General features: G+C 41.2%; 1 protein-coding gene across 3 annotated transcripts in view; it reads right to left on the bottom strand.

Annotated features, from left to right (window-relative positions):
- myo18ab (myosin XVIIIA b) overlaps window positions 1-24345 on the bottom strand; it is a 170856-nt gene that overhangs the window by 103465 nt on the left and 43046 nt on the right. For 2 of the 3 annotated variants that reach the window (XM_059332181.1, XM_059332182.1), the window contains exons 3-11: window positions 15693-15780; window positions 13945-14051; window positions 10262-10438; window positions 9215-9425; window positions 7902-8044; window positions 7647-7747; window positions 6836-6899; window positions 6319-6463; window positions 87-257 (exon numbers count right to left, since the gene is read on the bottom strand). In XM_059332181.1, the coding sequence (XP_059188164.1) occupies window positions 87-257; window positions 6319-6463; window positions 6836-6899; window positions 7647-7747; window positions 7902-8044; window positions 9215-9425; window positions 10262-10438; window positions 13945-14051; window positions 15693-15780 (1207 nt within the window). Of the gene's footprint in view, window positions 1-86; window positions 258-6318; window positions 6464-6835; window positions 6900-7646; window positions 7748-7901; window positions 8045-9214; window positions 9426-10261; window positions 10439-13944; window positions 14052-15692; window positions 15781-16487; window positions 16554-24345 lie in introns of all 3 variants that reach the window. The other variant, XM_059332180.1, reaches the window with a different exon arrangement.

Here is a 24345-nt window from a genome sequence, read left to right as displayed (position 1 = left end):
AATCTAACATCAAAAGTTTGGTCACATTCTTACATAGTTGTTTTTTTATATGACAGGCCACCACACACCTCAGCTTGGGTTTTTACCTGAGCTGTCACCTTGGCCTGCCTCATCCGGTCCTCCTCTGAACGAGGTGGAATGCTGCAGTCCTTTAGCCTGGTGCTTAAAGATAGAAGAGGACAGCTCCTCCAAGGTACAGCCCAGCAGGTAGGCAGCCTTCTGGGCCCATTCATGTTTGGCAAATTGCCGACGCCCCGCTGAAAACACAGTAAAATGTGTTTAAAACACAGAAAGCTATGCATCTGAGGAAGAATGCTAATGATGATGACAGGTATAGAGATGGTGGGGTGGAGGATGAATAGGATAAAAAGGATGCTTAAATTGAGATACATGAAAAAAGCTGTGTATAGTTTCTGTCAGCTGCATAGTGTTGCTTTCCGAGCTATAGCTAACCTGAACCGAAAACACACAAATCAGCATCAACCGAAGTCTTAGCCTTTAACCCAGATAAGCATTTCTCACAGCAGGTCTGTGTATCTAAAAGAGAGATTTCCTCTCTGTTGCTGACAGGAGTGGATACAGGAAATCCACTGTGGGAGTTGTGTGAAAACTGACAGCTAAGGTGTTATGATTCATACTTAAGGTTGAGCTTTTCCATCAGCAGAACATTTAGTTCATTTTCCTTTTCAAACAACAGCCATTTCAGGCCTGATATCCTATGTCCATACTGTACATCATGCTGCCATCACATAGAAGCCATATATAGAGGAGTGTGCTGTGGGAAATGACTACTACATGGAGATTCTAACTGCATAATTTTTTTAAAAGAAGCATTTCGTTCCATGGCAACATGACATGACACCTTTTTAAATGTGTCTGTGACTTCAACCACATTAATTAGGATGCACCTCTGGAAAGTGACAGAAAACTGGAATAACATTTATCTCCACCACTAACCATCTTGCCTGATCCCCAGTCTTTTGTTCCCCATCACAGTTTGTGACTTTTTATAACCTGGAGATGTGGATTTTGAAAGACAGAAGCCCCTTTCATAGTGCCGTTTCATGCCGGGACAGTTACTGCTCTGAAATGTCTCGCCTCCACTATGAACACATCGAAGTGGGATGCCGGGATCAAATGATCCCACCAATTTTCCGCCTCCAGAGGTAGTCACAGAGGCAGAAAATTGGTAGGACTGTTGGAATCGTGACCACTATGAACGGGACATGACGTCGCATGTGATGTCTAACACACCTCCCACTTGGTCCGACAGTCATCCAATCACTGTTCAGCTGCACAACAGCTGCGGCCGCAGTCGCTGACTGTGCCCTGCGTCCGCCGCTAATTGTAAACAAACCCGCATGCTAACTGTACACGTGGTGTCCACCTCTGATCTTAAACAAACAGCCGTCGCTAACTGTACACAGAGTGTCCGGTGCTTGTTGTAAACAAACGGAGGTCGCTAACTGAACACACTGCTGCTCTGACTATCCCCCCACTATCCTCCCACCTCGTTCTGCGACGCCGGACTGCACTATGAAAGGGCACAAATATCATACCTTCGCGGGATCACGCCCTAAGGCAAATGCCCGCACAGATCTTTACAGCAATATAGCTGAACATTTGCAGGATGGCACTATAAAAGGGGCTGGAGGAAGTCAAGCAAAAGATGCTATTGTGTCACTTTATAGGTTGTAGGATGCAGTGTGGGATTATTTACATAGCCAATCCCATCATGCCTCCACCTTTATTACTTTTACTCCCGATACTGAGACAGTGCCCATATTGACTATTTGTAGACTCCATTTTAAATATTGGAGATTATTATTGACAGATGAATGTCCAAAGTTAATTACATATTCATTTCACTGTGTTTCTGGGAGGCAAAAAAACAAGAAACTACTATACAACAGCTGTCTTGTCCAAAAGATTCACGATTGCATGTCATTTTTAACGTGGTACTATGTAGGGAGAACAAGTTTCAAAACTAGACTGGAGGATGTGTTTGCTGGGTTGAACCACTGCGGGACAGTAGCAAACTAACCACAATGACATCAACAAGTAATCTCTACTTTAGAAAGTCATTCTGATTCTTTGTAATAGTGAACATGGATTCTGCTAATCTAATATTTCCAACTCTACTTAAATTATAGGCATCAATGTTACCTCAGGTAACCTCATTAACATAAAGGTAAATACTGTACTTTAAAGGGTCACTCCATCTATTTAACATGTCAAAGTCTATTTCTATTACTCCTGTGAAAACATCTTTACATTTGTCAAGTCTGAGAACATCACTTGAGTACGGTCAGTTGAATATCTTGGTCTGGTGACAATTTATAACAATATATGCGATCGAGTTGCATTGTGAAAAGTGTAGAATCCAAATTTTGGTTGTTAACACACAAGTTAATTTTTAAAATCTGTTTCTTGCAATTGCCACACTTTGAAGTGCAATACTAAATGGTGAAGGTTAAAACAGCTCCCTGACAATTGATCACAGCCATTTAAAACCATTATATGTTGCTTATACTGTAGCTATTTAAGCAGATAAAATACAAGCTTCAAAAAATGACCTGTCTGTTTTCTAAGATATCTTTTGGAACACATTTTTAGATTTAGATTTTTGCTTATCAAAAATGATCATGCCCTGACTGTATCAGGAGCACATTTTCATTTGGTCTGGAGGCGATTCAGACTCCATGTGTTAGAAGGAAGCAAGGCAACATGACAGCCTGCACAGCCAGCCAATCAAAGAGCTTCGACACAGAGCCAGAAAATCAACAGGAGACTCTGCCAAACAGAAACTTTGTGGGGATACACAGGGTAAGCTGGGAAATACAAGTTCTGTGGGAGAAAGTCAAAGCACTAACTAGCAAAGTGAAAATGAACAAGCTTTACTTTGCTTTTGAGAATGTGTTGTAGTGTGACAGCAGCTCGGGAGTTGAATGTGGGCGACATGGGGAGGCATCAGAGCTAGCAGTTTAAAGGGATAGCAAAGTTCTGATCCCTGTGATTTTCATCTCACGGAATAGAAAAGGGTGAGACAGGGAGCGGGGAGAGTTGTCATGAGGCAAACACGAAAACACAAGAGAGAAGGAGATGAAGAGAGGAGGGGGAGGAGGAGCAGAAACAATAAAAATGCTAATGTGTTAAGGCCTGGAAGGAATGATAAAGGCATTAAGACATAAAACACAAACAAGAGAGCCTCGGAAAAAAAAGTTTTTTAAGTGAAACAGTCCACAACTTGCATGTTGTTTTTCCATTACCTTCATCTCCGTCTGCGTTTGATAGGGCACAGCATGCAAACATGCAAGCAAAGAGAGGGGGTTAGAGATAACAGTTCATAGATTCATCAATTCACAGCCACAAGAAAACATAAACATTAGCATTAAACAACACTGGCACCACCACCATGCTTTGGAAAAGCAAACTGTTAGATCGACGAGGCCCTGGTTTATATCACTAACCCCTTCAATAGCGCATTACAAGCCGCAACATTTACGGCTCTGTAACATCTTGCCTGCACTGTGAAAGCACCAGAAGCCGGATGCCGGGATCACTTGTTACATCTTCAGAAGTAGTCTTAAGGCCCTTTCATAGTGCAGTCTGCAAATGACCCGATATATAGCCGGAAAGATCTGTGCCGGCTTTTCGCCTTAGGGCGTTCATAGTGATCCCATGAAGGCAAAGTGAAGACAATAGTTGGAGGAGATGATAGTGGGAGGAGATGATAGTTGGAGGAGACGATAGTTGGAGGAGACGATAGTTGGAGGAGACGATAGTTGGAGGAGACGATAGTTGGAGAAGACAATAGTTGGAGGAGACGATAGTTGGAGGAGACGATAGTTGGAGAAGACGATAGTTGGAGAACACAATAGTTCGAGGAGACGATAGTGGGAGGAGATGATAGTGGGAGAAGACAATAGTCGGAGGAGATGATAGTTGGAGGAGACAATAGTTGGAGAAGACAATAGTTGGAGGAGACGATAGTGGGAGGAGATGATAGAGGGAGAAGACAATAGTTGGAGGAGATGATAGGTGGAGGAGACAATAGTTGGAGGAGACGATACTGGGTGGAGATGATATTGTGAGGAGACGATAGTGGGAGGAGACGATAGTGGGAGGAGACGATAGTGGGAGGAGACGATAGTGACGTTCAACAGAGCAGCAGCAGTGCTGCACAGTAGCACAGTGCTAACAGGCTACACAGTTAGCTTTGCAGCAGCATGTGTTCAGTAAGAAACATCTGTTTATTTACAACATGCAGCGGACACTTTGTGTACAGTTAGCGATGCCGGTTTGTTTACAATGAGCGGCGGACACTCTGTGCACAGATCACTTGATCCCGGCATCCCGCTTCTGGTGCTGACGAGATGTTACAGAGCCGTAAAGGTCATGGCTTGAAACGGCGCTATGAAAGGGCCTTCAGAGAGAATTTCCACAAAGGAAAGTTTCAGCCAGGAAATGTTGTTGTACTGTTGTCATGCTGACACAGGATCATGAAACCATATAAGGTCAGACAAGGAGTGCTGATGATTGCAGTTAGAGAGAGAGAGATACAAGACCTGAGCAAATAACAATCATCAAAACCATGCGAGAAGTATTTCTGTCCACTACCTTCCTCCTTCCCTACACCCAGTTTTGATGTTGTACTGCTGCAGTGTTTTATAGCAGAGGTCGGGCACCGCATGATAACATCATAAAAAATGAACACACTTTTAGAACATGTAACATTGACTTTAACGGGAAAAGTCCAAATGCATTGATAAAAGCAAAAGCCACTGTTTTATATGTTCTGTCTTTCTTGGTTTGGTCTTGGTCCATTATCATACAATCATATTTTTTGTAATTCCAGTGCACTTTAAGGCCCTTTCCTGTTTCTTTGTAAGAACGTCAGACTCAGGTCCACTGAGATGGTTTTCTCTGTTTGTTTGGGACCAACTTGACTAACCTGCATAGACCCCTGACCACAAACCCATCTAACACATCTGTGATTGCAACAAACATCACAACTGCTCTTCAGTTGAATGTGAGTAAATCCTTGCAGCTGGGCTTAGAAATCTCAAAACTACAAACTTAAACATTATTGTCAGGTTAAACAGCATCTCATGGAGAAACTTGTTATCCAGGTTGTTGTTGCAAGTGGCATGCTGCCTCCTGAGAGTGTGTGCAGTCACACACCAAGCCTGACACCTAGTGGCACTTGGAGGAAAGTCGACTCCAGCAGAATTGTTTGAAATACAAATCCTTTACATGAAAGCAGTTTCTGGTTACTTAAACAGGGCCATGTTGTCATTTGTGTTTAAATAAAAAGCAACATGTATTGCATGGCTAATAAACTGAATGACACGATATTCTCCAGGTGATCCCTTTATTGTGTCTCTCCTGTCTACACTGTAATGAACCCTCTGAAAAAAGCAGGAGGCAAACATGTTTCCGGACATGCCTAATGAATGGTGGATTCAGTACAAATACTCAATAAAGTAACATAGAGTAAATGGATTTTACAGTGCTTTTGGTCATTTTCTTCCATGGAAAATACTATACCAAGAGATACCAAGCAAGAGCTGAGGTTCATCACAAAGCAGATGACATGCATGGATTTTGTTAAAGACGATCATTTATTTAATCTACCAGGTTTTACAGACACACTCAAATTATATACCAAAATTATTATTTGCTTTCAATTTTGTGAAAGGAATGAACAAAGTGATTTGGAGAATGTGTCATCGGTCTTACTGGCCATTACAGGATGACAACATACTGTCTGCAGCCTGGTGCAGCCCAGTCAGGTCCTCTAAAGGATTAACCCTGCTCATCACATATTTTTCTCTATCAGATTGTGTGTTCCTTTATAGAGTTAGTGGCTGGTTAGTCTTCACTCTGGTCTTTTTTTTTTTTCTTCCCTATTTCTTTTTCACCATGTAAACTGTACGGCCTTATATATCTGTACAAATGACTGAATGACAGTAAATGAAAGATGTATAGGTAACACAGTGGTTACTTACTATTTTTCATTTTATTTTATTCTTTTTTTTTTTTTTGTGTATTCCTCCTCTGTTTGCTGTGCTATTTGTTTATTTTTTCCCCTTTTCTGTGGTTTGTCATGTGAGTGCTTAATGTGGGAAATAAAAGGAAAAACAAAAACGAAAAAAAAAAAAAGATTGTGTTTTCCTTTATAGGTAGGAGACACATGCACATTTTTGTCTATGTTCTCATCATGTAACGACCAGTATGAGCAATGAGACAATCTTTCAGAGACGTGATGCACTTAAGATTTGATGTATTTACAGTCAGTCAGTTGGGAGCTCTTACCTTTAGTGGCTCCTGCAGCCCCCAGGTGGTAAATGGCCCCCAGGATGAGCCAGAGGGCCTTCTGCTCTTCACTAGAGATGCCCAGCACCTTCATGGCTGCCTGCAGCTTGGTGAACTGCTGCGAGGCTCTCTGCTTGTCTTCAGGCTGGAGAGGATATCAGCAGATCTAAGTCAACAGATCCCTGACAGGAAGTGGACATTGTGCAGGAAGTAACAGCTACTTCATATTCTTATTTCATCATAAGAGGTTAAAGCCTGATATCATCTGTGTTTATGTCAGCAGCTACATAAAAAGAAACTGAAGTACAGAATTGCTAAAGAAATATCTTGCCACTGTGTCACTAAAGTTAATTGTCAGATCTCCTGCCCTGTACATGTCAGTACAAAAAAGAGGAACTTCATCAAAAATGTGTATTAATGTTTTGGGTCGTGTAAAGAAATTAATGTCCATTGATATATTTTAGGATAGGATTTTTTTTTTTTACAGTGAAATAGTAATTTCAGTATTGAAATTGACCTTAGACTGTGGTAGGATCCCAAAAGCACTGTTCTCAGCCAGGTGGTTGAAGTGCAGCTCCGTTCTGGAAGAGAGGAGGACACAGGTGAGATACTGGGAGCTCACGCCTCTGGATGTTGTTGTACATTTTCAATGCCACTGTCTTTTGATTTAGGTTATTATTCTACACCCACATCAAATTGTTAATAATCTTGATGAGTTTGACAGGTAAGAACAATAAGACCCATTGATGACAACACAATCTTGTGTCAAAACTAACTGGCCTGATCAGACTTAATCCAAAAGCCAAATCCGAACAAAAATGATCACAACACATTTTCCTGGAATTTAAGACAAATTCATTATTCATTCATTATCCTTCTCTGCTTATCCACACTCGATCCAGGGTGACATTGGGTGAGAGGCGGGGTACATCCTGGACAGTTCTCCAGACTATCTCAGGGCTGACACATAGAGACAGACAACCATTCATGCTCTCATTCACTCCTACGGTCAATTTAGGGTCACCAATTAAACCTAAGTGCATGTTTTTGGACTGTGGGAGGAAGCCGGAGAACCCGTTGAGAACCCACGCTGACACAGGGAGGATATGCAAACTCCACAGAGAGAACAGCCGCAGGCCAGAGTCGAACCTCGACCCTCTAGCTGTGAGGCGAGAGTGCTAACCACTGACTTGACCAACGTGTAGCCCAGAATTTGAGACACAAATTTAAAATAAAACTAAAATCGTGAAACCAAGTTGAAAAAATGCCCACTCATAATCCAACAATATGCAAAATATGTATGATTTGAAGGAAAATAATGATGTCACCTCAGGCTGCTGTCGGCTCCAGCCATCGTGTAGTAAAAGACGTTGAAGGTGGACTCTGCCTCGGGGCGTTTGCTCACCCTCAGTTTCTCCAGCAGCATCGTCTGAGCAACAAGAGACAACATGAGTCAGACAGCTCTGCTCTGGATACACTCACCACAGCATAGTCTCAGCTTCATTAAAAAATTGACAATTTGAAGCTGATAACAACAGACAAACAAGTGTACATCTTATGTATAAAAAGTGTGTTTGTGTTACCTGGATGGAGGCGGAGGCCACCTGCCCAGCCTGGTCAAAATCCAGGGACACTACGTGGGAGAAGCGGCTAGCGTTGGTGTTCATAGAGGTGGAGCTGTTGCCAAAAGCCTCCAGGATGGTGTAGACAGCCTGCCACTTCTCAGCTGTGTCAGCAAAAAAAAGTTAAGTTATATCTCATTATTTGTTCTGGGGAATCAGTATAAACTTTGCAAACTGCCTATCAATTTCTTATGGATGTAGAATTCAGTTAATCTAATGTTTGTCAGTAAATTGGCTCCCGGTTGCTTTTAGAATAGATTTTAAAATGTTATTGTTTGTTTTTAAAGCTGTTAATGGCCCAGTATTTGACCAAGCTCCTTCAAATCCACGCCCCAGCCGGAACACTTAAATCTCCAATCAGCTGCTACTGGCCGCCTCTAAAACTAGACTCAGAACCAAATAGTCTAGACAGAATTGTCCAAAAAGTGAAAGTGAGGAGCATTTATGGGTACAAGTCAGCAACCGGCCTACTTTACTTATTTCAAGGGTGCTGAATCCAAAAAAAATGGTTCCCAAGGAATATTTGGAGTTTTTGACCTTCTCATTTGCATATCAATATGGCGGCCAAATTGCCCATCTTGCTCAGTCATTGGACCATTTCCCTTTAGTTTTTTTGTGAGTAGGCAATCAAAGATGAGGAAATTAAGTTTCTAGATCTATAGTCTAGGGTCAAAGCAAGGATATAGTGGAGGCTCAGTGTCTTTTTTTATGTATATTTATATATATGCAAAATACCAACTTTTAAGGTGAAATTAAGCATTATTTGTGTCATTTTTTAAGGCCGACATAAATATTCAATCAATATCACTTTTAAATGTTCCAGTTGGTATTTTGCATATATATATATATACATACATTAAAAAAGACACTGAGACTGCACTATATCCTTGCTCTGACCCTAGACTATAGATCCAGAAACTTAATTTCCTCATCTTTGATTGCCTACTTACAAAAAAACTAAGGGGAAATGGTCCAATGCAAGATGGGCAATTTAGTGGCCATTTGATATACAAAATTTCACTTGGCAACCATTTTTTTTGGACTCAGCACCCTTGAAATATGTAAGGTAGGCCGGTTCCCGACTTGTACCCATGAATGCTCCTCACTTCTTATAGAAGGCCTTTTTTCTGAAATCCGTCTAGACTACATGTTGAACGCTTAAAATAAGAAATTAACTCTTAAAACAAGATAAATTATCGATTACTTCTAAATCTAAGTTCTTTTATCTTGGTAAGAAACAAATAATTTGCAGTGTATTATGTCCACAGGCTCACCGGAGAATATTTTGCCTGTGCTGCCGGCGATGGACACGAGGTACTGGACCAGGTGCTGACAGTTGGTGGTCTTGCCGCTGCCGGACTTGCCCAGCAGCACGATGGACTGATCCTGCCGGGTGGTGAGCAGGTTGCGGTAGGCAGACTGAGCCACAGAGTAGATATGAGGTGCAGAATCCTCACGCCGACAGCCTTTGAACATGTGCATCACCTGATGGGAGAGGAAGAAGATTCACACAGCACAAGAGAAAGACAAACACAAACACACAGGCAACAAAATTAGAGGCAAACCTCAGTATTGCCAAACGAACATTTCTGCCAGTATCAATATTTGTGACAATCTTCAAATTCGACAGGTGGTCTGCAAGCTTTATCAACATATGGTTAAGACATTTTTTAATGCTTTCGATGACAGACAGAACTCAATTTGAGCTGATGAAAAACAGGTCCACTTTAACTCTATGGAGTCTTGGGCTATTTTGTCCATTTTTTAATCCTTTTCATGTCTTTATCGTGTCTTTGTAAGTCATTTTGTGTCTTTATTGTGTCTTATTAGGTCATTTTGCGTCTTTCTTTAGTCATTTTGTGTCTTTTTTTGGTCATTTTGTGTGTTTTTTAGTCCTTTAATCCAACATAAAATTTGATTTTGAAACTTTTTTTTAACTTTCAAAACACTATCATGCTCAATAAAGAATTTTAAATTTTATGCTAAATATATTTGAGCTTGTCTCCAGTTTTACTTGGTATATCATCATTAAACTGAAACTGGCAGTTTACTGAGTTTACAGCCAGAACTTTAGAGGTAAATTTACAGTAGGGCTCCACGCTGCTTTGTTTTCTAGTCTGGATGTCATGAAGAAGTCATGATTTGGTGCTTTTAGAGACTCCAGAGGGTTAATAAGGCAAAGCTGTAGTTTTAAGCCTTGAATTTTTCTGTTATTCACATACAGCATGGATGCCCAATATTATAAATATACACATAATTCCAAAACAACGGGCACTAAAACAGTATGCTGCTATAACAGCAGTCACCAGTCCTGAACATACCTTCTCAGAGTACATGGAGGGTGTACTGAGGGGGTTAATGACGACCATATTGGGTCCAGCGTATGTATGGTTGAGGTTGCCTCCATAGCGCTGCCTCAGGCAGTGCATCACACTGGATTCATTCAGATAGAGCAGAGAAGCCAGGTCCTCGGACCGGTTGTATGATGGAGGGTTGGCCTGCACATGGAGAGATAGATGACCATGATGAAAGGAAACCAAACTGACCATTCTGGATGATTAGTAGGAATTGGAGCCAGTCAGAGTTCTAGTGGTATTAATAGATGATCCAGAGCCAAAACTACATCCAGGTGTCAGTAAGGGGCATCAGTATGGAGGCATGCGGAGAGTCTTTCTCCTTCTTATAGCCAAACTGCCCCCAAGTTCGCAGTTCTTATCTCTGTTCTTCAAGCTGATACTTCATACGGTTGATTAAATGTCAACCTGGGAAAAGACAATGCTGTCCTATTTGAGCCTGCCTGTGTCTTTTTTTTTTGTTGAGGGGAGTGAATCTTGCTGCCTGAAAAGACCCCGGTAATCCAAACTCTGCAGTTGATCAATATGATAATTTTGTGTCTAAATGTCTGTCATGAGAAGAGTTTAGAATTTTAGGATTTGATTTTTACCTGACAAATGAATATGGACCTTATGACATTTGTTGTTGGACATCAGTAAACATTTTGTCATGCTGATCTAAAACTCATCTAACAAAAATGCAAAATGCAAAAATGCAAAAATGTGTTTCAACATACAGAGCCAGTTAGCCAGCTCCTCCTCCTCCTCCTCCTCCTCCTCCTCCTCCTCAATCACCCTTAACCTGCAACCTTCACCTCCCCTACTGATTGGCCACAGTTTTTGCATTTTAAATTCCTCCCCTACCTCTGGTAATGTCCCCTCTTTTTTCAAGGCCACTGCCATCACACCCATCCTCAAGAAGCCCAACCTGGACCATGACAACCCAGAGTTTTCATGACAGTTTTCAATGATAATAATTAACTCAAGCAATACCTCCACTCCAACCAATTATACCAAACATTCCTATCTAGCTAACACATATGAAAAATTTGGCTGATGGCAAATGTAACTCAAACAGTAGGAAATATCACATTTGTTGGGGGAAATTTTCATGGCAGATGAATTCACATTTGATGCTCTGGTAAATATTTGGGGCAACAGCTTAGTGTATGTGGGACAGAGTCAAAATACAGTTTGTGTTTATGGTAATGAGGGAACATGTCATCCTGTGCAACAGTGTGGTTTCCATTAGTTTCTGGAGTCAACACATTCACTGTCGGTTTGGCTCCGTACATGGGATTTGTTGACAGAAAACAACATAGAATATCACCAGATCTTTAATCGAGAGGTCGGTAACCTTCTTTCAAAAGTCTTCACTGATGCTTCTGTCTGATGTCATCAGGTATGCAGTTGAACAACACTGTGCATCCCGGTGGCTTTTATCCTACTGAAGTAAAAGAGGCTCCTCCCTATCTTCTCTCTTCCCTTTTTAAGTTAAGTACACCGATAGTGATTCTGGGTTTTTAGATAGACCATGAAACAGGGAGGTCAATGACATCATTGACCGAATGGCTGGTTTTAAGAGCCAAGAGACCAACAAAATCTTGGCAATGACATTAACCCATTGACGCCGGGAAAGCATTACCGCATTTCTACCATTAAAGCCGGGAGCGCTGTTGCGTCACTCTACCATTAAGGCCGGGACAGCGGATATGTCATTTTGTAGTATTTGTATTTTTTTCCACCTATTTTCGGTCTCTTGGACAATGAAACGCATCAGAATCATGATCAGAATACATGCGGGAGTGTCGCAATGCAACATCGGACTTTTCCAGAACTTATAAATCATGGAGGAAGACGGCTATAGCGGAGGAGCTCAGCAGTAAGTGACGGAAGCGTTTTTTATTACAGTAGGCTAATGAGAACTATGTCTTGTTCTTCCAGTGATCATATCATGTTTGCATCTTGCTAATGGGCATGTTAGCACATTAGTATTATGCATAGGATTTTTTATTCAGTCAAATGTAACATTTGCTGAGTTTGTTGATTTTTTAAAAAACTTTATTGAAGGTTTGGACAAATAAACTCAACTTCGTATGAAAGCCACGGGTATAAGCTCTCAAATACTTTTTGAATTTCATTTTTATCTGCTACAGAGGGTGAAAATTCTATTATTTAGTAGGTGTTAAATTTCCAGAAAAACTTCAGGTTTTAGGGGGTCATTTGAAAATCACCCATAGGTTTTCCAGGCATTTTTTTCCAGGCGCTTTAGGCCTTAATGGGATAATGACAAAGTTGTGTTGTCACAGTAAACACATCTTCAGAGAGTCTTAAAATAGTATTGTGGCCAAGAAAGCAAATCTTAACTACTAAAATGTCCAGCTGTCCCATCTGACCTCTCCTCCACCTCTCACATCATGTCCTCTGTGACCATCTGTAGCAGCCTGGCTCTCTGTGTCTGACTGAGCGACAGGTGGAGACTAGACCTCTTTCATCCTGCCCAGGCACTGCTTCAGGCTAGCACTGCTTCTAGTTTAATTGTACATTACACTGCTTGATTTTACCTTGATTAGAAGAAGAAATCTGGCTTAACTGAGAGGTCATTTTATGAATGTCATGTTTGAATGTGTCTGTGACAAAAAACATCATCATATCAAAACAAAGGGCACGCAAAAAGATAATTATAGAAAATAGATACAATTTCTACATACCGTATTTCCTCAAATGGTAGCCGGGGCTTCTATTAATAAAAAATCAGTTTGGGACCCGGCTAATAATAGGGGCAGGCTATTATTTGAAGGAGGCTTTTATCAAAAAAAGAAAATCAGAGCAGCTCTGACCGGCACTTTTTAGAGTGTTTTACACAGCGCATTGTAGCCAGTTACCTGGATGTCGGCCATATTGGAAGTACTCAGATGTAAACAAACAATGAACAGCACGCTGAATGTTCATTTTAAACAGGATTTAAAATGTCTAAACTACTAAAAAGCCCAGAAGAACGTGCGTAAACGGCTCGACTTTACAGAGAATGACTAGGACAGCGGGAGAAACAACCATATTTACCTACAGTACTAACTCGTGTGGCCAAACTTCAAAATACAGGTGTTGTGTGGAAATCTGTTACCCGTCAAATGATGTTTCCTGAATGGTGTTCTCCGTAGCATCACCTCCACGGTTGGAGTTAGGATTTCAGTTTAAGGTTAGGCCTTGTAGAGAGAACTGTTTGGGGTTAAGGTAAACTTGGGCTCATGTTAACAACTTAAAGGAGGACTGGTTGGGGTCAGGGGTCAGGTTGGTGCAGGTTAAGGTAAGGGGGACACATATCAACGGTGGTACAGACTTTGACATAACACCGGTAAGACACCCGGCTTATAAAAGAGGCCGGCTTTTATTTACTAAAAATTGTTTTTACACCTGGTTACTAAATGAGGCCGGTCATTAACAGGGGCCCGGCTTTAAATTGAGGAAATACGGTATGCAATAACTTGCAGTTGCTAGTAGTGAGAAATATATTATGTGTGAAATATATTATAGAAGCATTGAATTGGTATGGTATGGTATGGTATTGGTAATTGGTACAATCTGCATCAACCGTAAGAAAAAGCTTCTCAATGGAAACAAGTTGCTACTTGTGTATTACCACAAACCATTCGGAGCCACCTCCCATTTACCTTTTCTACATCATCTTCGTCCACATCCAGTATTGTTCCATCATGCTCCAGTTTGATTTTCAGCTTGCCCTCCGGTAGGGAGCCAGCCTCCGTCTTCACCACGGTGGCTGGGCAGAGGAAAGACGGGAAACATTGACAGTAATTAGCCTGGCGGAAGTGCTCAAACTCATCTGTTAATCTGAACTGGCTAAGTCAAAGAAAAAAAACAAAGCAAAAAGAGTTGAAGACTATGAGGCTAGCATAGGAAGGAACCAGAGCTTCTCAGATCACTGACAACCATAGGAGACCAATCAGCAATTAATATTCCACCTGTGTGGACTTACAAGTAGGGCTGGGCGATATGGCCCGAAAAGAATATCACGATATTTCAGGCTATTTTTGCGATAACGATTATTCTTCACGATATTACGAAATACTTAAAAAGATATAGAAAATATGTTTTTTTTTAGTCTGTGTAAATAAATAAAAATCTAAAATGTAGTGTGATGTGCAAATCTCAACAGTTGCCAAATACAAAATCGTTTACTTTTGACTCTTGAGTATGAGCAAATAATAAAAAATAACCATTTAGGGGTTTTGGGGGGCATATTTTAATGACATTTTGTAAAGGAGAATAAAGGTTCTTGTATGTTTTATTTAAGGCATCTTATTTTGACAGTCTTCTTGTAAGTTCTGTGGTGGATTCTGTTAACACACCGTGCTCTTATTTTGAAAGCTGCATGTGTTTAGCGACAGAGTGTAAGTAGCTTTTTGTGATGAAAACAACTTTAATTGTTAGCCTTACACCACTACATCAAGAAGTAGGAATGTTGCCAATATCATGATATGCATTTTTATTTTAACCGTAAAAAAATATACCGATATTATCGTAAACGATACGATATGGCACACCCCTACTTACAAGTATGGAAAATGTAATATATAGATCACTTATTATGACTTATACAACCCTATTTCCACAATAAAGTTGGGACACTGTGTGAAACACAAATAAAAACAGAATCCATGAAATTATTAACTATTTGTAATGTTGCGTCATATCCGTTTCAAGCGGATATGACGACAGGAAGTTATTCAAAACAGTAAGTCACAGTTTAGTGTGATTAAAACAACTTTAACTGTTGGCTAATGTAAGCTTGCGGCTACCGGTTGATAGTATTTAGTTCGGCACACGCAGACGGTGAGACACGGATCGATCATGTGGGGACCAGACTGATACAGACAGGTAGGCACGGCAGCTCGGTATATTCAGTGTGTGTGTAAGTGTGTGAATGCTCGCATGTCTTGCAGGAGGGCGGAGAGGTGTGGGGCGGGGTTTGACTGACTGACGGGTGACAGACACTCTGCTGAGGCAATGGTGACACGACACAAAATAACTTATATTATGAATCATGTAAAAATACTTTCAGTAGCTTGAAATGTGACTATAGCGGGACAGATTAGAGTGTTTGATGAAGTCTCCTTGCTTGGCCGGTGACAGATTTGTGTCAAACTGTCATTATAGCCCATCTGACATCTATAGCCCAAAGCAGATATGTTTTTTAAGGGCACCAGGCCAAATTCTAGTGAAATTCCTGCCCTGGTAGAGATGCATTTGAATCGTTTACCATTTTCTACTTCTTTCTTGGAGTAACAATGTTAAATTAAAGTATCTGTTTACAAGTTACTGTTGTTTTTTTAGACATCCACATTTTTAACATTGAGAGGTATAAAGAAATATCAAGAAGGAGAAGAAAATCCCATCTCACCCAGGGAGAAGCCATTTTTGTGGACTAGCCAGACTTTCTCTGATCCATACCAGGCTTGCTCTGCTGCGATCTGCTCCTCTGTCTTCACCTGGAGGACAGAAAAGGACAAGGGCAAAATGATTGGACTGCAGGGGTAAGGAAATTAGTATTGGTCACTGGACCACTCAGTCACACTGGGTCTTTCTGAAACCACCAGTATTTCCAGTTTGATACAAGCACATGCTGAAAGATTCTACAGGAAAAGCTTGCCAAAAATAATGACCATGCAGTGAAGGACAGTGGACACAAATGTCTCACAGTCCACTGTGCACTGCTGCTCCTTCAGGGTGGCGTGTGAGAATGTGTGTGTGTGTGTGTGTGTGTGTGTGTGTGTGTGTGTGTGTGTGCCTGTTTGTATGTGAGAAACTTCAAAACAGACAAAAGTCAATATAACAAGCCTCGTGGGTGTGTGAGGGGGGTTCAAAGGCAACCCTGGTACCAAATTGGCAGGGATTACCTCCATATAGTGAACACAAAGGGGACAAAAGTGAGGAAGGAACACAACAATAAAACTTAATTTATAGTACACACATTTTAGGAAAAAGGTAAAAGAAAAAAAAATAGTAAACAAAAGTAAGATATGTTTAGGTGTAAACCAAATGAAATAATTCATTCTTATAATGGGGAAATTCAACAGAATACACCACACTTGGCAAGCAAAGGAAGAGGGCACAACACAGCACAACATTCTAGAGAGCAGGGTGATGGTGGGACGAGCTGGTGGTGAATTACACTCAGGCACAGTGCAGGCCAGACCTGGGATTGCTGAGCTGCAGCATGAGATGCCTGAAGGAGGGCCACAGGGTCCTCTTCCACTGATCCCTGGTGATTTGGCCAGCATGAAGAGGTCAAAGGTCACAGTCATATATGAGTGACAAAATGTTATACAGACACACTTACAAATAGGTATGATAAAACAGATAAGTCATTGTATCTGAACAAAGTGTAGTATGTCATACTTAACTAGCACATCTGTGAAGGAGAAATCAAGTTTACTCTACAAGTATGATCATCTATGATCCATTGACTGGCTTTATGCCAGATCTGCTTTAGCTTACACTGCTGAAATATTTATAGATTCATAGAATTAGAAGGTTGCATGACAACAAAAAAGTTTGGGTCAAAAATGCTTAGCCATATGCAGGTAGCTTCCAACAGTCGGGTGTGTCATGAAGAGACGCATTATGCTTCACATTACATTATGCCATTGTGGTACAACAGAACATCAGGTCGATGACAAATTACTGAAAGAGCTGTGATTGAATAATTCACACATTATGATCAGTGTGTAAAATTCTGTGTTTGCTGTAGACAAGCAAAACGGAAACTGCTGGTCTAAATAGCTCCCATTTGAACTAATCTTTAACCCACAATGTGTGGATTTCACAGGTTACAACATTCAAATGAAAGATACTTCTCAGTAACATATGTACCTTACTTTCCTGCCTAAACTAGAAATCTTTATCTCTGTAGGCCCTTTCATAGTGCGGTCCGCAAATGTCCCACTATGTTGCCGTAAAGATCTGTGCCGGCTTTTTCGCCTTAGGGTGTTCATAGTGGTCCCACAAAGGCGTGATATTAGTGTCCTGTCATAGTGCAGTCCAGCGTCGCGGAACAAGGTGGAGGATAGTGGGAGGAGATGATAGGGACGTGCTAAAGAGCAGCAGCAGTGCTGCCCAGTAGCACAGTGCTAACAGGCTACACAGTTAGCTCTGTAGCAGTACAGTGTGTATGTGCTGAAGCAGTATGTGTTCAGTAAGAAACGTTCGTTTGTGTACAACAAGCACCGGACACTCTGTGCACAGTAAGCGATGCTGGTTTGTTAACAATCAGCGGTGGACATCACATGTACAGTTAGCATGTCAGTATGTTGTTGTGCAGCTGAACAGTGATTGGCTGACTGTCGGACCAAGTGGGAGGTGTGTTAGACGTCACGATCAACGTCAAATATTTCGCCTTGCCGGAATGGCCCGTTCATAGTGGTCCCGCTTCCAACAGTCCCACAAACTTTCCACCTCTGTGACTACCTCTGGAGGTGGAAAATTGGTGGGATCACTTGATCCCGGCATTCCGCTTCTGGCACGTCCATAGTGCAGGCGAGAGGGTACAGAGCCGCAAATGTCCCGGCATCAAACGGTACTATGAAAGGGACTACTGAGATCATTCTATTGAACGTGGTTAACTTCTTGTCAAATAATGAAAAAGTCACTGTTGCTGCTTAATTTTATCCTTTAAAGCCTCACAAAATGTCTCTTAATGTATTTAGTCCAAGAGACAAAACGTCCCCGACTGACAGTCACAGTAAGGCTGACAATAAAAAGGTTTCACCAATGCTAAAACAAAAAAAATCCACATATCTATTTTATCAGATGAGGCAGCTGATTGGATAATATATTGTATATTGCCTTTTAGCATTTTGTATTGGTCACATTCAAATACAGATGCTGGAAATACTGCAGACAAAGGAAATGAGGAAAAGGAAGGAAAGTTAGAAGGATTCTGACCCTTACACAACAAGTCATATGAGTACAAGCTCCAGCCAGGAGGCCCAGAGGAAGACTGCAGGGCTGCGGTACCTGGAGGGGGCCCTGGAGAGGGTCATGGGGCTGTGAGGCCACAGGGGTGGGGGCTGAGAGAGGAGATGAAGCACTGACTGCCAGATCCAGCTTAGCCACCAAGCAACCACAGGGAGACAAGGACAACCAGCGAAAGCAGTGTGTGTAAAGTATGGAGGAGAAAGAATGAGGGGAAGAACAGGAAAAAAGAAGACTAAGTCAACATGGAACTTTGGATGAAGAAAGTGCAGTGCATAAAAGCAAAGAAAAAGAGCATGAACATTTGACAGAGTAATGGAAAAGTGAACCATGGAGTGGAGATGATTCTGGTGACATATCTGCTGTTGCTAACTGACATTAAATATGTGATTAACTTGCTGTCAAGTCCAACAAACATGTTGGGCCTGACTTGTTGTTAGGTCTGTACTCAGCCTCAGATTATTTGTGAGGGTAGAACCTCTTCTTCCTCTCCTAAACAATCTGATCCTGAGCCAGGAGTTTCTCTATTGTCCATTAAATCATTAATCAACATTAGTAAAATAAAAGATCGGACTGGAAACAATATTGGCAGACATCCAACATTTAAAGGACTGGGATCAGGTCCAAAAAACAGTTGATCAGGACATTAGTAATGTAATAATGAGACTTTACAATGAGTCTATAAAAGCATAAAAGTAGTCTTAAAATATTCAACTGTGAAACTGGGATTTGAGTTTGTTAACAAATAAACAAGAGGTTGCAGAAAGATTTACAGAAGTACGGGTCAGAGTGTTGGAGTCAGGACACCAGCACAACTGCTACACCAACTGTTCTGCCATGTCAGGAGGTCAGAGACACCCGGCTAATACTTTCCTCTGCTGTGCATGTCTCTAAATATACACCAATAAACAAGGAATGTAAGGCATGGTGACTAATGCTATCAGGGGAGCAATCATTGTTTAAATAAGGAAGGCTGAGGCTCAACAAGCAAACTCTAAGAATACGTAAACAAATGCAACATTACAATTAGGGCCGGGACTTTAAAGCGTTAATTAAGATTAATTAATTACACAAAAATTAACGTGTTAAAAAAAATGACGTGTTTTTTGCTATGCAACAAGGAATTCATATGTCACCGCAGCACATCGAGCCTCAAGTATCACGTCAATGCAAAACATATAGCAGCTAGCGGCTAGTGTGGTAGCTAGCGTGGATTGTGTTTTACTTCAAAAACCAAAGTACTCTAGTTTACAGAAGGTCTACCTACCTATAGGCTACCTGAATTTCTGAAATGTACTATATTTCTAAATATGCTATTGCTACACTTAATGGCAAAAATTGCACTGGTCTGTTGGACTTGAACAAAAATAAACAATATTTTTGTTGCTTAAGCTTATGTATTCAGTCATTATTCAATGGTATACTAACAATCCATGTGAAAAAAATTACTTCTCACTGTTCTCAGGTCAAATATTTATATGCGATTAAAATGCGATTAATTTCGATTAATTAATTACAAAGCCTCCAATTAATTAGATTAACTTTTTTAATCGAGTCCCAGCCCCAATTACAATACAACCCTACAGTAGGACCAGCAGAGTGTAGTATATAATGCACATTCTATTTAGGGTAACATCAGCATAGTTTGATTTAATTCAGTCAGAGGCCAAACACAAAATTGTTGTTAAATTATTTTTGGTTGTGCAAGAGTTGACATGGACAGACGGAGACAAAAGCCACAACAATGCATGAATAACATGCAGACAGTAGGATGATTTACAGGGGCACTGAAGATCCTCATCAGGCGTCTCTGGGCCTCCTCGGTGGGACTGAGTCGTTCCTCCTACAGGTCAAAGCAGCAACACATTGACACTGAGCCCAGTGATAAAGCTGAAGCAAAGCCCATGACTTCACACACACAAAAAGTTGTAAAACATATAGATATGTGATCTATTCCTCTACAAATCAAAAACTAGCTTGACTCGTGTTACCTATAGGAGACTCTGCACACTTTTGTCATCAACATTACATACCATATTGGGTTATTGTGGAATCAGATTTGAAAAGACCATATTAGTAGTTAATATTCAAAGGTGCTTCACACAGCATGCACACTACAAAATCAAGGCCACACACTCAACACAGTTGTCTGGTAAAGTGAAGATTATTTGTAAGACAAATGTTTCAACAAACCAACAAAGCAAATCAATGCACCCTGAAAATACAGACTGGTGTTCTTAGGCCCTTCAGCCTGTGGCCCAAAACACTGAAACTAATAGAATGCACATATGCATCATGACAATAAGTACAATGTAGAGGTTGATTCATGTCATAAATACTTGACATTCAGAGGTTGAAATCTTTCCAGCAAATAAAAACATGTATTTTGAATTGACTACACCCCCCCATCCCAAAAATTATGCAGTAAACGGTAGGCTTTGAGAATCTAGCAGCACTGCCCGTTCATGGGTTATGCTTTGAGTTCCTCTCCCAGAATGCAGCTCTGCAGTAATTGGCTTGACATGTGTCCTGTTGGTGACTAGACAGGCTAGGCCACTGAAGTACGTCATTATGAGCAGGCTTGAATGGAACTCTGCCTTTGTAAACGAGGCATATGAGCTACATTCTGCTATGTGAGATCATAGGTGAAAAAACTAGCAACTGTCTTCCCTGGTTGGATGGTGGACTACACAGTAAGGCCTTTAAAGCTCATTAATCTAAAAAAGAGCAATCTTCTAAAATCTAGTCTATAACAGATACACAACAAAACAAAACCAAGTTTGTGAGGAAATCAGCAAGCTGTGGAGGACTTAAAGGGATTGTGACTGATAGGTCACCAGAATGGGAAATCATATAGCAAGTTACAAATACTGCCCTGGAGCAAGGTACACAGCAATTGAGTACTTATAAATTAAGGTGACTTCACTTGTTAAGTGTCCAGAAACAACGGACAAATAATAATGACTACAGCCCCACTGGAAGAATATGTCAAACACAACAAAAATATCACTTAATTGTTTATGTAGTTTGTCCTAAGGGTAGTAATAGAAGAAAAGCCATGAGGTCATTGTTATTAGCAACAGTCATGGCATTCCAGACAATACTTCAAGAAAGGAGAAAGGCAACCTTATTGTGGCACCACGTAGCACAGGGAGGGAGGACCTCGGGGGCCACCAACATACCATAGTTCATGCCAGTTTGGTCATCATATTTTATCTGGATTAGTTCAGCATGTGTGCAAAACTGTGACCCAGAACTGCATCTTTATGACTTGACACAGGTAAGCCCAAATGGTACCGCACAATTTGAGACATGGACCTGACTCAAGCCAATATGTTTGTTTTGGAAGATTCAGCATGACCTTTAGCTCGCCAGGCTGATGCACAGTATTTCTGTAGCTACAGTCTCTTTCCTACTGGACTTGAGTATGAACTTTAACACACACAACACTAATGGATGTTGAAATACCTTTTATTTCTAGACCAAAGTATTGGACTGCTAAATAGCAGAACAGCAAACCAACTGATTGACAAAACTGTCCTTTCACCAGCTGCTCGAAAGAAAGATAAGACCAGTTATTCACTAGAAAGGTAAATAATGTGTTGCGTTCCTTTGTATGTTCGGTAGCTTGCTTGCAATGACTATCAAGTGACTCTTAAACTGTGCCACACTGAGGTTAGCCATGGATGTGGTGTCTGCAAGCAAACTCCACAGTGCTTTTTTATTTCAAACATGCATTTCAAATGGCCATGCGTTTTCACACCTACGTCCCAAATGTTGACCACACATGCAAAGTGTGCACAGCGTACCTCTTGTTGACTGAGAGCAGTTTGTTGAATGGGAATGACTTGAGGGGGGGATAGTGGACTAGGATTGGGACGGGGAGGATCAGGCTTCACAGAGGTTGAAAGTGAAGAGGGTTTAGGGGCTGGGGTGAAACGTGATGAAGTAGAGAGGGGGGAAGATTTCTGGGCCACAGGGGTCGCAGAAGGAGGATTTATAGAGTTGAGTTTTGTGGCAGCAACTGGTTTGGGTGCAGGTATGAAGCCAGGAGGTGGAGACAAGGGTGAAGGCTTAGGAGCTGGGATAAAACCAACAACTTGTGGGAGAGATGAGAGTTTGGAATGAGTTGCTTTGGAAGACGTTGGAGCGGAGCGCTCAGGAGCCTGGTGGTTTACACCAACCACAGGTGATTTGGTATCCCGTGGTCCAGAACTTGTAGGTTTGTGATTGACCTCCTGCGACTTTTGGGTGGTTTTATCCTCTTTCTTCTCCTGCTTCATCTCCTCTGCGTCAATACGTTTCTCCTCTTTCTTGTCATTTTTCTTTTCCAACTCAATTTTTTCGAGTCGTTCCTCCTTGCATATCCGTGGTCTGGGCTCCCTTGGCCTCCCTCTGACCATGAGGTTTGTCAATCCTCTCGAAATGTCATCTTTGTCCTCCGTTTTTATGACGTCATGTTTAAAAGAGAACCCTGACATTGTGGTGGCCTTAGGCACTGATGCTGGTGCTGGCACTACTTTAACTGGTTCAGCAGCAGGCTTGGCTACTTGTGGAGCTTTGTCTGATGGTTGTGTTGGCACAGAGGTCTCATCCTCTTCTGTGGGCAGGACTTTCCTGACAACACGACGGACCACCTTTACTACTTTCTTGCGTGTCAGACCCTTGTCCTCTGCAGTATCCATCTGGTTGGTGATGTTGCCTGAAAGTTTGGTGTTACCGTTGGTTGTACCATTGACCACGTTTTTGCCCATTATGCCATTTTGCTCATGCTCACTGTTCATAACTGGTTCTGGGCTCAGAGGAGCATGTGGTTGCTCAGGACTCCTTAATTGCTCCGCCGTCTTTGACTGTGGCTCAGGACTTTTGAAGCGTTCTGGCACTTTAACAGGTGCTCTGACTTTGGGAGGGGAGGGACTCCTGACCCGGGCTATCACCTCCGTAGGGGAAACTGGTGGGGGACTTGTTGCCCGGAATAACCCCCTGCCAGGGTCTAAAGCTGGCACTGACTTGGCCCGGCTGGACAGTCCCTCACTTTCTGACTACTCAGAGAGGAAAGAGAGGGGAGACAAGGACGTGAATAATGAAGGGAAATCCAAGAATCAGTTCTTTATGTCCTTAATAATCAAAATATTAGGGTGCTTTCTGTAGTCACTATGTCGAACAACTATTAATTGTTGTATTTTTATGTACTAATGTATATTAAGACTAGTCAGAGAAAATAGTATTAGACTAACTAACACAGATAGAAACAACTATTAGCCTAAGCTCATTATTAGATGCCAAACTTCGTCAATAAAATATTCAAAGTCTTTAAATTTTATCCACAAAATCAGGAAAAAATAGTTATGTTATTATGTTATACAAAATATGTTACCTTTATGGCTACGCTGATCACGAAACATCAATCAAACAACTCCAAATGTCACAGAGCATTTGAATCCAAAACTACAAAATATGTCTGACTGCAGAGAAGAGCAACAAGCTACTTACTACGCTCCTCACAGACTATTTAAAGAACCCTGAAATCCCACAACAAATATTTTTTGAGGAGGGTTTGCAGGGTTAAGTTGCAATGTGGAAGCCAGAATGACTAAGAGAACTGATGGTGGGCCATTTGTTCTATCTTAGTGCCAAATGACAGGCTGCTTACAGTAAGCTATATTCTTAAAAGCACCAGTCATTGTCAACAACAGAGTCATATCATTGTTCTAGATAGAGCACCCCTCCATGACTGGATACAGGGTCATCAGTCAGACAGGGTGCTACCCAACCAGGTTCCCTGGATGATGTTAACGACTTAATAAAGTTCTATATATTTCCTATCCTCAAAGTCAACGGGCACATGGGTTTGAGGGGTTCAGAATATGAATATGAAAATATTAATATAACTAAGTACATTTACTCAATATTGCACTTCTTACTCCAGTACATTTAGCAGCCAGTGTAGGTACTTTTCTGTAATACAACTCTGACGACCAGAAACATATGAACCCAAGTGAAAATGACCATATTTACTTACACTTTTGCTTCCTGGCTTGTTATCTTCTTTGATCTAAATGTGTTAATATAAAAAAAAA

The sequence above is a fragment of the Centropristis striata genome, chromosome 4 (assembly GCF_030273125.1).
Source record: "Centropristis striata isolate RG_2023a ecotype Rhode Island chromosome 4, C.striata_1.0, whole genome shotgun sequence".
In the NCBI taxonomy this organism is placed as follows: Eukaryota; Metazoa; Chordata; class Actinopteri; order Perciformes; family Serranidae; genus Centropristis; species Centropristis striata.
The sequence above is the reverse complement of the archived record's forward strand: the minus strand, read 5'-3'. Positions and strand labels throughout refer to the sequence as shown.